Source organism: Bombina bombina, chromosome 5, assembly GCF_027579735.1.
Source record: "Bombina bombina isolate aBomBom1 chromosome 5, aBomBom1.pri, whole genome shotgun sequence".
NCBI classification, from domain to species: domain Eukaryota; kingdom Metazoa; phylum Chordata; class Amphibia; order Anura; family Bombinatoridae; genus Bombina; species Bombina bombina.
This window is the reverse complement of record NC_069503.1, coordinates 242,060,716-242,075,092: the sequence shown is the minus strand read 5'-3', so window position 1 is coordinate 242,075,092 and position 14,377 is coordinate 242,060,716. Positions and strand designations below refer to the sequence as shown.

Genomic DNA, 14,377 nt, shown 5'->3' with positions numbered 1-14,377 from the left:
AATTGTGAAATCCAAGTTGTAATCCAAGTGATAATGAAAACAAAAAAACAAAAATCACAAAATAGGTGTACACCTAGAAATAAAAAAAAAATGTTTTTTACTAAGTTAAAAAAATATGGTCCTAAAAAATATAAAAAATGTGAAAAATATGTGTAGATATCCAAACTCGGAGTAGAAAAAAATGAATGAAGTCTTAATGTGATTATCCTAAAAATTGTGTGGTTATCCTGGGTGTGATTATCCTCAAAAACCTTTGTTTAGTGTTGATCCTCAAATATGTAATAGTGGGTCTTCTAAACTCTACATGACGATCTCCTATAATAAATAAAACAAATAGTGCAATATTGCTACTAATCTCATGAATAGAAAGTAATATGCTTACCAGTAAAGATGAACCTGAGCCGTTATATCAGCGTATGTCTTTCTATGCGTTTCGGACCTAAACAGTACCTTTCTCAAGAGCTGATCTTTGTATTCTCCTTATGTGTTCATATATATCATTTTATTTTATACATTAGGCCTTTTCATTTATTTTTAATATTTTCCTAACTATTGTTCAATAAACATTTGTTCAACCCTATTAAATCCCCCATTTAAGCTTATTGGCTCCTTTTTAAGGAGCTATTACTAGCGCTCTTCCACCGCATATACCAGCTCTGATATTTGAACAGATAGGATCTGGGAGTACGATAAGAGGTTTGCGTGATCCACAGCTAAGTCCTCATGTTTGCGCTCTAGAGTCTTGGTGCGCTCCCCCAGGGCAGCTATATCTCTGCGTAGCTCAGCTGTAGAGCCTTTGACCTCTTTAGAGGACAAGGTGTCAGTTGTGGGTGATTGGGAGTCAATACTGCTTTCTGAGTAGCTTAGATCCAATGCCAGATTAGGATCCCTGGTCGACTGGCCCCTTGAAGGGGGTTGCTCTTTGAAGTGGTCTGCTACTGTTTTTTTAGGCTGTTGCGTTAACTTGGGTTATCGTTTGGCAGTTTGACACATAATATGTAGACAGTAGGATCATCTAAACTAATCACAAAGAATAAAGAAGCACACAGTAAGCTTTTAGCGTGGGAATATGCTTGGATACAAAAATAAAAGAGGAGTAAAACAAAGTCCCCCCAGTGTCAGAGGTGACTCACACACTTCAGGCAGCGTGTCAGCACAGGAGGGTGTTGGGCTTCCCTATAAAGTTGGTAAGTTAGTGTCTTTGCTTTGTATCAGGGTAGGCCCAAGAGACTGTAGATATAGAGTATTGTTGGATTGATCCAAATAATGGAGCTCAGGAGCTCTCGCTTGCAAGATATAATGAAGCTTAGGTTACTAGGAGGCAGTACTATTGTTGTAAGGAGGCAGTGAGTGCTAGGGTCCCAGATGGGTTGTATGTGGAGGACCAAAGAGCACTAGGGAATGGTACAGCTGCAGTTTATGGTACCTGCCCAGCTAGGTGGTATAGATCCCTCTGGCGGGTATTCAAATATGGTTTGGACAGAATCTGGGTGAAGAATGATGCAAGGGCTCTGTTCCCATATAAGGGAGAGGTGCTATATCCAGGAGCCTAGACCGTGTCCCAGTTTAAGTGTCAGTCAGGGTGAGATTGCAGCCCTTGAAAACTAGTGCTCCTCCTGAGCCTATGTAGGTATTATTGGTCCTGCTGGATGCGTGGCTTCTGAGGGTAGGGTTTGTGAATGTCAGCTACCCCCAATGTCCCTGGATGTGTGGGCCCAGCTGGTATCCCTGCATCAAAGAGTGTGGAGTGCGCATAAGGGCTTTTTTCTATTGTGGGGTTGGTAGTCTATTGTGATAGAGCTGGTTATGTCAGGCCGTCACTATGCTCTATACTGTGGAGAAAAAATGGCCGACTTTGGCGCCACGCAGGTTTCTCTTGCCTGCTCTCAAACCTGGTCCCCTCAGTCCTCACATCCACAGGTGTAGGGAGTCTGGCCTTTATGTTTTTGTTTTTTGTTTTATTTCCCCCTATCTCGCCTTATGCAATGTGGATCGTGGGGTGGGAGGAGAAGGCCGCAACCTAACCTCTCGGCGTCACTGCTGGCTCACATGTAATGCAGGTTACTGCCCTTACCTCCAGCTGACTTCTATGTTCGAGATGTGATCTGCACCTCTTTCGGCGGAGCCCCGACCCTCCGGACTTAGATGCGAGCAGGTCTTAAAGCTGTAGACTTGGCTGCTGCATGCTGTATCTTGATGTACTTCAGTAGGCCTCAGTCACCGCTTCCTATGTCTGCTGTAAACGGCACCTCCAGGCTCAGTCTCGATCAACCCAGAGGCTCTCTTTTAAGTCTCCAGGGGCTGAGGATCACTGCTGCAATAAACAACGGCAGGTATACTCAATCTGCAGCTAATTAGGTGGAAATTTGCTGAAACTGTTCACGGAGCTCAGTGTAAATGCGGCCGCTCGGCTCTGCGGCTAGCTCCGCCCCCAAAATTAGTGATTTTACAAGTGTAAAATTACATGCTCTATCTGCAAGGTTAGTTTTGTCTTTCCTATCCCTTTTATTTATGCAATAGGAATGTGTTTCCTGCCCTTGTATGACAAAAATATTAATAGAGCCATATGAAAGGGTCAATCAAAGCAGTGCTGGTGCACTTACTAGTGTAAAAAGTCAAATAATCACTGTTGTACTTAGACCTTAAACTAGTGCAGGTGTTTAAAAATCTAGGCCTCAGCCATCCCTAACATACTGGATTGACACCATTTCCTTTAAACTTAAACAAATTACAGTGTTTTCTCATGAGTAATATAACATAAGTTAAAGGGACAGCCAACACCAAAATTTTTGTTGTTTAAAAAGATAGATAATCCCTATATTACCCATTCCACAGTTTTGCATAACCAACACAGTTATAATAATACACATTTTACCTCTGTAATTACCTTGTATCTATGCCTCTGAAAACTGCTCCCTTATTTCAGTTATTTTGACAGACTTGCATTTTAGCCAATCGGTCCTCACTCCTAGGTAACTTCACGTGCATGTGCTATATGTTATCTATATGAAACACTTGAACTAACACCCTCTAGTGGTGAAAAACTGTGAAAATATATTCAGATTAGAGGCAGCCTTCAAGGTCTAAGAAATTAGCATATGAACCTCCTAGGTTTAGCTTTCAACTAAGAATACCAAGAGAACAAAGCTAAATAGGTGATAAAAGTAAACTGGAAAGTTGTTTAAAATGGCATGCCCTATCTGAATCATGAAAGTTTTTTTGATCCTGACTGTCCCTTTAAGGTATAAATGGGGTTTCTCATACTTTAAAAAGGATTTACACATAACACATTGGCAACAATGGTATTGTAAATTGATGTTTGCAAATTTCATATGTAAGTCTTTGAATGACCTATGAGAGCTTTAGGAAAAATGACAAGACTGCAAAAGCAGCAGAGATAGGTGAATGCAGTATCTCCAATAACTATCCACAAAACTATCCAACTCCTACCAGCACAACTAGCTCCCGTGACTTTCTCTCTAGAGGCGATCACAGGTGAAGAGCGCAGGTAAGGTCGGGTTACCATGTCAATGCAGTTGTTATGGCGCGCTTTTCATCGAATACAACACGGTTTGGCAGCACAAACTTACGTTGAGTTGAAAAGAGCGAATGTAATGGAAAGCTGGTACTAAAATGGAGCCGTCAGACACTTCGGTAGCTTACGGCTCCTTTTTTAGCGGCTCAATGGACGCGAGTCCTAAGGTGGCAGATTATAGACCATGTAGGTTAACTAAGAGGAGGAGGGGATATAGAAAAAAAAGTCCTAAAACAAAAGGAAACCTATTGGATTTATTAATTAGATAGCATGCATTCAAACAGGGAGATTGGTTTCTCTGTATTTGTATGAGTCATCATAAATAACATATTTGCCCATATGTGTTGAAATGTGGCATAACTATTAACCCCTATACCTCCATAACACCCCATTGCAAACACCTCCTAACATATAGTCAAAGTCAAATAATCACTGTTGTAATTAAACCTTAAACTAGTGCAGGTGTTTAAAAATCTAGGCCTCAGCCATCCCTAACATACTGTATTGACACCATTTCCTTTAAACGTAAGAAACAAATTTAGTTAAACCACAGTGTTTTCTCATGAGTGATATAACATAAGTTAAAGGGTCAGCCAACACTAACATTTTTGTTGTTTAAAAAGATAGATAATCCCTTTATAACCCATTCCACAGTTTTGCATAACCAACACAGTTATAATATAGATATAGAAAAAAGTCCTAAAACAAAAGGAAACCTATTGGATTTATCAATTAGATAGCATGCATTGAAACAGGGAGATTGGTTTCTCTGTATTTGTATGAGTCATCATAAATAACATATTTGCCCATATGTGTTGAAATTTGGGATAATTATTAACCCCTATACCTCCATAACCCCCCATTGCAAACACCCCCTAACATATTAACCCCTAAACTTCCACAACCCCCCAACGCAGACTAGCCCTACACTACTTAACTACGTAACAGCTAACTTGCAAGACTCCTAACCTAACACCCCCTGGGTTACACAAAATAAACATGGGTGGGGCTGGGCGGGGCCATGTCGACGGGAGAGAAAAACTCAAAAGAGGGGGTATGAAGAGAGAGAGCAAAAGAGGAGTGGGATAGAGAGAGAGGGAGAGAGACAGCAAAAGAGAGGGGGAGGGAGTGCAAAAGAAAGGGGGAGAAAGAGAGAGCAAAATAGGGGAGATAGAGAGAACAAAAGAGAGGAGGAGAAAGGGGGGAGAGAGCGCAAAAGAAAGGGGGAGAGCGCAAAAGAGGGAAGAGAGAGAGAGCGCAAAATAGAGGGGGGAAAAGAAAGGAGGGGGAAAAGAAAGGAGGGGGAAAAGAGAGGAGGGGAGAGAGAGCAAAAGAGAGGGGGAGAGAGAAAGCAAAAGAAAGGGGGAGAGAGAGCAAAAATAGGGGTGAGAGACAGCAAAAGAGAGGGGGGAGACAGAGAGCAAAAGAGAGGGATAAAGAGAGCAAAAGAGGGGGGATAGAGAGAGCAAAAATGAGGGGGGAGAGAGTGAGCAAAAGAGGGGGGATAGAGAGACATCAAAAGAGAGGGAGAGAGACGGCAAAAGAGAGGGCGGAGATAACAAGAGAAAGGGGGGAGAGAGATGGCAAAAGAGGGGGGATAGAGAGAGAGCAAAACAGAGGGGGGAGAGAGCAAAAGATGGGGGATAAAGAGAGCAAAAGAGAGGGGGAGATAGAGCAAAAGAGAGGGGAAGGGAGAGAGACAGCAAAGGAGAGGGGGAGAGAGAGAGAGCAAATTATAGAGAGGGGGAGAGATAGAGCAAAAAAGAGAGAAAGAGAACAAAAGAGAGGGGAGAGAGAGCAAAAGAGGGGGATAAAGAGAGCAAAAATGAGGGGGGAGAGAGTGATCAAAAGAGAGGGGGAGAGAGAGAGGGGGAGAGAGAGCAAAAGAGGGGGGATAGAGAGACTAAAAGAGGGGGGATAGAGATACAGCAAAAGAGAGGGAGAGAACAAGAGAAAGGGGGGAGAGAGATGGCAAAAGAGGGGGGATAGAGAGAGAGCAAAAGGAGAGGGGGGAGAGAGCAAAAGAGGGGGCATAAAGAGAGCAAAAGAAAGGGGGAGATGGAGCAAAAGAGAGGGGAAGGGAGAGAGACAGCAAAGGAGAGGGCGGAGAGTGCAAAAAAGAGGGAAGAAAAGAGAGGGGAGAGAGAGAGCAAAATATAGAGAGGGGGAGAGAGAGAGCAAAAGAGAGAGGAAGAGAACAAAAGAGAGGGGAGAGAGCGCAAAAGAGAGGGGGCAGAGAGAGCAAAAGAGAGGGGGGATAGAGAGAGAGCAAGGGGTGGAACCGCTGTACTGCAAAAAATGGCCCGTGTACACAGGCTTTAGGACTAGTTCATTATAAAGAAGTTTTGTATTATTTCAGACTTTATTTGTTTATGGAAAAAACAACATTTTCATTATTCATTATTTGAGCATAAATGGCATGTTGAAAAACGCATGCAGAGGTTCTCCTATTTAAAGGAATATGAAACCCAAACATTTTCTTTTTGATTCGGACAGAGCATTCAATTTTATAAAAATTTCCAATTTACTTCTATTATCAAATTTGCTTTGTTTCCATGTTATTCTTTTTCTGTAAAATAAATACCTAGGTAGGTGTCTGGAGCATTACGTGGCAGGAAGTAGTGCTGCCATCTAGTGCTCTTGTAAAACCACTGCTATATAGTGCTCCAGACACGTGCAAGTACCTGATCATACTTCTCTGCAATTCAGCAAAAGATTCCAAAATAACAAAGAAAATTTGATAATAGAAGTAAATTAGAAAGTTTAAAATTGTCTATTTTCATGTCCCTTTAAACCAAAGGTTTAACCACCCAGTCATCTATTTGTCTTGGATCTACAAGTTAATTATTGGCACATTATTTTATTTACTTTGTTAATGTTGGTCTAACATATTTTTTTGGTGGCAGCGTGATAATTAATTCAGGACTTATACAGGCATTACTCTAAATCAAATAACGTCAACTGAAGCTTAAAGGTACACCTAATTAATCATTTAGTATATTTACTTATTTATTATCATTCAAGATATGTAACAAATGGAGTAGAAAATCAGATTTGGAATAAAGGCTAATTGTCTTGTCTCCTTCATTAACAGTAATGTGTATATATCAGTGCTCCTCCCGGTACGCTCTTTGTGTGCTTTTGATATTTATGTTATATGCCTAAAACGGAGAATATTGTGAGCTCAGAAATATTTATTTGTACTGATATGTTACTCTATCTGAGATTAAATTTATATATTTAGTAGCATGTTGAATATGAAGAACATTCCATTTGAGTTTGTTACAAGTACTGAGTAACTGTATATGTTATTGATGGGGTATGTTGATTAGCACTGGGAAAGCTATGTGAAAGCTATATGAAAGAGCATTTAATGACAAAATGCTAATTATTTGCATTCTCTGTAATTCTCTAATCGGAAAAATCAGATTGGCTGATGTAATCAGCCAATCAGATTGAAGTTCAATCCAATTGGTTTATTGGATCAACCAATAGAATTGACCTTGCATTCTATTGGCTGATCCAATAAGCCAATCGGATTGAACCTCAATCCGATTGGCTGATTACATCAGCCAATCGGATTTGTCCTACCTTAAAGGGACAGTCTAGTCAAAATTAAACTTTCATGATTCAGATAGGGCATGCAATTTTAAACAACTTTCCAATTTACTTCTATTATCTAATTTGCTCAATTCTTTAGATATCCTTTGTTGAAGAAATAGCAATGCACATGTGTGAGCCAATCACACAAGGCCTTTATGTGCAGAAACCAATTAGCAGCTACTGAGCATATCTAGATATGCTTTTCAGCAAGTGATATCAACAGAATGAAGCTAATTAGATAATAGAAGTAAATTAGAAAGTTGTTTAAAATGACATGCTCTTTCTAAATCACGAAAGAAAAAAATTGTGTTTCATGTCCCTTTAATTCCGATTGGCTGATAGAATCCTATCAGCCAATCGGAATTCAAGGGATGCCATCTTGGATGACGTCATTTAAAGGAACCTTCATTAGTCGTTAGTCGTCGGGAAGAAGAGGATGCTCCGCGTCGGATGTCTTGAAGATGGACCCGCTCCGCGCCGGATGGATGAAGATCGAAGATGCCGCTTGGATGAAGACTTCTGCTGGATGGAGGACCACTTCTGCCCCAATCGGATAAAGACTTCTGCCGCTCCGGATGTCCTCTTTTGGCCCATCGGTGCCTGGCTGGGTGAACACGACTCAAGGTAGGGTGATCTTCAATGGGGTAGTGTTAGGTTTTTTTAAGAGGGGATCAGGTGGGTTTTAGAGTAGGGGTGTTTGGGTGGTGGATGTAATGTTGGGGGGGTCTTGTATTTTATTTTACAGGTAAAAGAGCTGATTACTTTGGGGCAATGCCCCGCAAAAAGCCCTTTTAAGGGCTGGTAAAAGAGCTGATTACTTTTGTAATTTAGTACAGGGAGTGCAGAATTATTAGGCGAGTTGTATTTTTGAGGATTAATTTTATTATTGAACAACAACCATGTTCTCAATGAACCCAAAAAACTCATTAATATCAAAGCTGAATATTTTTGGAAGTAGTTTTTAGTTTGTTTTTAGTTTTAGCTATTTTAGGGGGATATCTGTGTGTGCAGGTGACTATTACTGTGCATAATTATTAGGCAACTTAACAAAAAACAAATATATACCCATTTCAATTATTTATTTTTACCAGTGAAACCAATATAACATCTCAACATTCACAAATATACATTTCTGACATTCAAAAACAAAACAAAAACAAATCAGTGACCAATATAGCCACTTTTCTTTGCAAGGACACTCAAAAGCCTGCCATCCATGGATTCTGTCAGTGTTTTGATCTGTTCACCATCAACATTGCGTGCAGCAGCAACCACAGCCTCCCAGACACTGTTCAGAGAGGTGTACTGTTTTCCCTCCTTGTAAATCTCACATTTGATGATGGACCACAGGTTCTCAATGGGGTTCAGATCAGGTGAACAAGGAGGCCATGTCATTAGATTTTCTTCTTTTATACCCTTTCTTGCCAGCCACGCTGTGGAGTACTTGGACGCGTGTGATGGAGCATTGTCCTGCATGAAAATCATGTTTTTCTTGAAGGATGCAGACTTCTTCCTGTACCACTGCTTGAAGAAGGTGTCTTCCAGAAACTGGCAGTAGGACTGGGAGTTGAGCTTGACTCCATCCTCAACCTGAAAAGGCCCCCAAGCTCATCTTTGATGATACCAGCCCAAACCAGTACTCCACCTCCACCTTGCTGGCATCTGAGTCGGACTGGAGCTCTCTGCCCTTTACCAATCCAGCCACGGGCCCATCCATCTGGCCCATCAAGACTCACTCTCATTTCATCAGTCCATAAAACCTTAGAAAAATCAGTCTTGAGATATTTCTTGGCCCAGTCTTGACGTTTCAGCTTGTGTGTCTTGTTCAGTGGTGGTCGTCTTTCAGCCTTTCTTACCTTGGCCATGTCTCTGAGTATTGCACACCTTGTGCTTTTGGGCACTCCAGTGATGTTGCAGCTCTGAAATATGGTCAAACTGGTGGCAAGTGGCATCTTGGCAGCTGCACGCTTGACTTTTCTCAGTTCATGGGCAGTTATTTTGCGCCTTGGTTTTTCCACACACTTCTTGCGACCCTGTTGACTATTTTGAATGAAACGCTTGATTGTTCGATGATCACGCTTCAGAATCTTTGCAATTTTAAGAGTGCTGCATCCCTCTGCAAGATATCTCACTATTTTTTACTTTTATGAGCCTGTCAAGTCCTTCTTTTGACCCATTTTGCCAAAGGAAAGGAAGTTGCCTAATAATTATGCACACCTGATATAGGGTGTTGATGTCATTAGACCACATCCCTTCTCATTACAGAGATGCACATCACCTAATATGCTTTATTGGTAGTAGGCTTTCAAGCCTATACAGCTTGGAGTAAGACAACATGCATAAAGAGGATGATGTGGTCAAAATACTAATTTGCCTAATAATTCTGCACTCCCTGTATAGGGTAGGGAATTTTACTATTTTGGGGGGCATTTTTATTTTATTAGGGGGCTTAGATTAGGTGCAATTAGATTAAAATTCTTGTAATATTTTTTTATTTTTTGTAATTTAGTGTTTTTATTTTTTGTAATATAGTTTAGTTTATTTAATTGTATTTTAGTTTAGAAAATTGTATTTAATTTATTTAATTCATTTATTGATAGTGTAGTGTTAGGTGTATTTGTAATTTAGGTTAGGATTTATTTTAAAGGTAATTTTGTAATTATTTTAACTAGGTAGCTATTAAATAGTTACAAACACACCAAATGAACAGTGGCACTACTTAGGCTTTTCCTCTTATAGTATATGTGTTAGGAAGTGTAGACTTATCAACTTTCCTAGAGGAAATGGTGCTTGTGCATAAATATGAATATGAACACGAAGGAAGATTGATATAAAGGGTATCAAAATTCCCAAAGCATGCACTTGCAGCACTCTGGGCCCTAACTAAGGAACAGAATTCCCCAACAGGATTTTAAAATATAACCTTTATTAATTATAAAATTTAAAAAAAACAAATCTGTTTGGTTGATACACACGATTAAAATACACTCCAGTACCAAGATCAGTGTAGTAGGTTGTCTGTTAGATCACATAATATAATAATTAGGCCTATATGAATTAACTGTTACTAGTGATCTAAATTATAACCGATAAGGTTTGCTAGGTGGTGTTACCATAGAATTATAACCTACAGTGAAGAGCTAATGTTTCAACTCTTTCCTGGGTGATACAGTTAACCTGATATCAGCTCAAATATATTCAACTATAATAGTTGAGTATTCAATATGTATATATATCTCAGTAACCCACTGCTATGTGGGTGTTTAAATATCCAAATAGGAACAGCGTATTAATATATATATATTTAATTCAACATACAGTATTAATTCATTGTCTGTATATAGTCTCCTATTCTTAATAAGGATTTATTATGCTGAGTAGGAAATTTCTTCCAGTTTAAGAAAAATAGGACATGTTTTATTATAATCAGCTTTAATGATTTTTATTACAGCGTAAATGGTAATTAATATACTTCTAGTAATTCACATGCAGAATTATTCTGTGTTGTCCACAACATCAACCAGATAAAATCCATAGGGTCCGTGTGTCATAGTAGTTTGCTCAAATTTGATCCCAACTATAGTGTTTATGTTGATTTAATTGAGGCTGAACAGAATTAGTGAGTGTAGCTAATAATAAAATTAAAATTAAACAATCTATCAGCTTCAATATATCCCTGTGTCATGTCTATACGCACTAAGTGCTCAATAACCACTGGTGATGAGTGAATGGACACCCAAATATCAATTATGTATCTAGTTTTTTGGATAAATTAATATCAATATACTGTCAGTAAATCACTATTGTATAATTGGGAACTAGTGTGATTGTTATCAATAACTGCTGTTCTCTAATTTAATGCTACGATATTACTGTTGTTCAAAACAGAACAGAAAGGCTTGTATCAAGTCGCAGTATAATGTGCAGGTATAGTAAGAGCTGCATTCATATACAAATACCAGCTAGTCTTGTAAATCTAACAACACAATAATAAGTATTAGCTTGAATCTAAATAACACTCTACTTTTAACAGCCCAGTACCTTGAATCTATGTGCTGCTAGGGTTACCCTAATATTAGAGCTTATCACTCGATTCATCTGGTCACATTAGATGAACAGTAACTGCCTGAATTGCTACAACAATCTGATCAGTTGTAATTATCTGCAACTATGTCACTACCACGTTGCTAACTGAGTACAATTAATTATATACACATCCTGGGTTGTGCCAGACTTAATCTAATTGCTAACAAAGTTTCTGAATGAATGTGTGCATGACAAAACCGAATGACCGATGAATGTCTGTCAAACCACCTCATAATTGCAGCACAAGCTGTGCTTATATTGCTTATTACATAGTATAACTAACTATATGTATGGTCTGAGTTGTGCCAGACTTAGTCTAGTTATAAAAACTATTTGTAAAAACCCCTTTCGAAAGAATGTGGCTCGGATCAAACTGAATGCTATAAATCCACATTATTTGACCACTTTAGAACAAGAGCACTGGCTACACCTATACAGTCACTTTGTTGCTAATTCAGCAATACTAATTACAGGCACAATCAGGGCTGTGACAGACGCAGTCTAGCTGTTAAAGCTATCTGTATGAATGTAGGTTGGACCAAACTAAAAGACGTTTTACTTTCCTGATCACTTTTCAATTTCAAAACAGACTGCATTAATATCAGCAACAAACGTGACATTCACGTTAACAGCTCTGACTATAGAGTAAACATAGCGACTGAAATAACTAATAACTTCAGATTATTTTATCATGAAATGGATATAATTTAGAATCATTCAGTTGTGGTAGTGCCAGATTCAGCTTAATTGCTTAAACTAACTACACGATTTTGTACATAACGATATGTATAAATAGTGACAGCTATTCTAACTACTGTACTCGATTATTGCAGTGTTGCTAGCACTATATTTTCATCAGTTTAAAGTATCAAGCTAATACTTATTATTGTGTTGTTAGATTTACAAGACTAGCTGGTATTTGTATATGAATGCAGCTCTTACTATACCTGCACATTATACTGCGACTTGATACAAGCTTTTCTGTTCTGTTTTGAACAACAGTAATATTGTAGCATTAAATTAGAGAACAGCAGTTATTGATAACAATCACAATAGTTCCCAGTTATACAATAGTGATTTACTGACAGTATATTGATATTAATTTATCCAAAAAACTAGATACATAATTGATATTTCTACCGAGAAGCCATTTCAGTTAATATATTTGGGTGTCCATTCACTCATCACCAGTGGTTATTGAGCACTTAGTGCGTATAGACATGACACAGGGATATATTGAAGCTGATAGATTGTTTAATTTTATTATTAGCTATACTCACTAATTCTATTCAGCCTCAATTAAATCAACATAACCACTATAGTTGGGATCAAATTTGAGCAAACTACTATGACACACGGACCCTATGGATTTTATCTGGTTGATGTTGTGGATAACACGGAATAATACTGAATGTGAATTACTAGAAGTATATTAATTACCATTTACGCTGTAATAAAAATCATTAAAGCTGATTATAATAAAACGTGTCCTATTTTTCTTAAACTGGAAGAAATCCTTGTTAAGAATAGGAGACTATATACAGACAATGAATTAATACTGTATGTTGAATTAAATATATATATTAATACTCTGTTCCTGAAACATTAGCTCTTCACTGTAGGTTATAATTCTATGGTAACACCACCTAGCAAACCTTATCGGTTATAATTTAGATCACTTGTAACGGTTAATTCATATAGGCCTAATTATAATATTATGTGATCTAACAGACAACCCACTACACTGATCTTGGTACTGGAGTGTATTTTAATCGTGTGTGTATCAACCAAACAAATTTGTTTTTTTTAAATTTTATAATTAATAAAGGTTATATTTTAAAATCCTGTTGGGGAATTCTGTTCCTTAGTTAGGGCCCAGAGTGCTGCAAGTGCATGCTTTGGGAATTTTGATACCCTTTATATCAATCTTCCTTCGTGTTCATATAGCTATTAAATAGTTATTAACTATTTAATAGCTATTGTACCTATCATGAGCTATTGTACCTATCAAAGTTGCCTGTAAAATAAATATAAATCATAAAATAGCTACAATGTAATTATTAGTTATATTGTAGCTATCTTATGGTTTATTTTATAGGTAAGTATTTACTTTTAAATAGGAATAATTTATTTAATTAAAGTAAATTTATTTCGTTTTATTTTAATTATATTTAACTTAGGGGGGTGTTAGAGTTAGGGTTAGACTTAGGTTTAGGTGTTAATAACTTTATTATATTAGCGGCGACGTTGGGGGCGGGAGATTAGGGGTTAATAATTGCAACGCTGGTATTGAGGGTTGAAGTGGAGCTAAATTTGGCTCAAAGATCACTTTTCTGAGGCTAACGCAGCCATTCAGAAAACTTGTAATACCAGCGTTGACTTAAGGGAGCGCTGGAAAATAAAGGCTCGTTAGCCCAGCAGGTCTTTACCGACAAAACTCGTAATCTAGGCGATTGTTTTGCAGTAGTATTGTACAAGATCTTAATGTAAACTCCTATTAATAATTGCTTCTCATTTAAACCTCTGTTCAGACGGGATGATATAAAATGACGATGAATTTCCTAGTGAAATTCTTCAAGGGGCATTCCCTGCATTTCTGTATCTGAAGGAAAGACAAGCCCTGTGCAATATGGCACTGCATGAATTTCAACTTTTCGTTCGGCTGAATTTCAACTTTGTTCTTTGTATTATATTACTTTACACTTCAGATTAAGTTATATTACATTTAAACTTTGCACTTTCTATTTTGTATTTTATTTTGTATAAAACAGTAAATATGGGATTGGAATTTTACAAATTCTGATTATGCTTTGACAGTTTAAGTGTAACTTTAACAAATAAGGCTCATACTTTGTATATGTATGCTTATCTTTTAAAAAAATACATTGCAGTTTGTATTTATTTGATTTAAAATAAAACAAAAACTGGCAGCTTTTTTACTTTCTATGAGCCTGATAAACAAATATTCTAGTTTGGAGAGGAATTAAAGTGTAGACTTCACAGGGCTGAACTCACTAAATTCTATAAGAAAAAAGGGTGGATCATGAAACTCCTAGAGAGATGAGAGATGCCTTCCATAGAAACTCTCTGTGATATAGAATTTCACAGGAGAGAGAGCAGCTAACTGGAGAACATCTGTGGTTGATATAAAAT

General features: G+C 37.9%; 1 protein-coding gene across 1 annotated transcript in view; it reads right to left on the bottom strand.

Moving 5' to 3' along the window:
• Positions 1-627: 627 nt before the first annotated feature.
• Positions 628-14,377, bottom strand: part of LOC128661438 (patched domain-containing protein 3-like) — a 58,431-nt gene continuing 44,681 nt past the window's right edge. The window contains exon 5 of the mRNA XM_053715693.1: positions 628-803. Coding sequence (XP_053571668.1) covers positions 628-803 — 176 coding nt within the window. The remainder of the gene's footprint in view (positions 804-14,377) is intronic.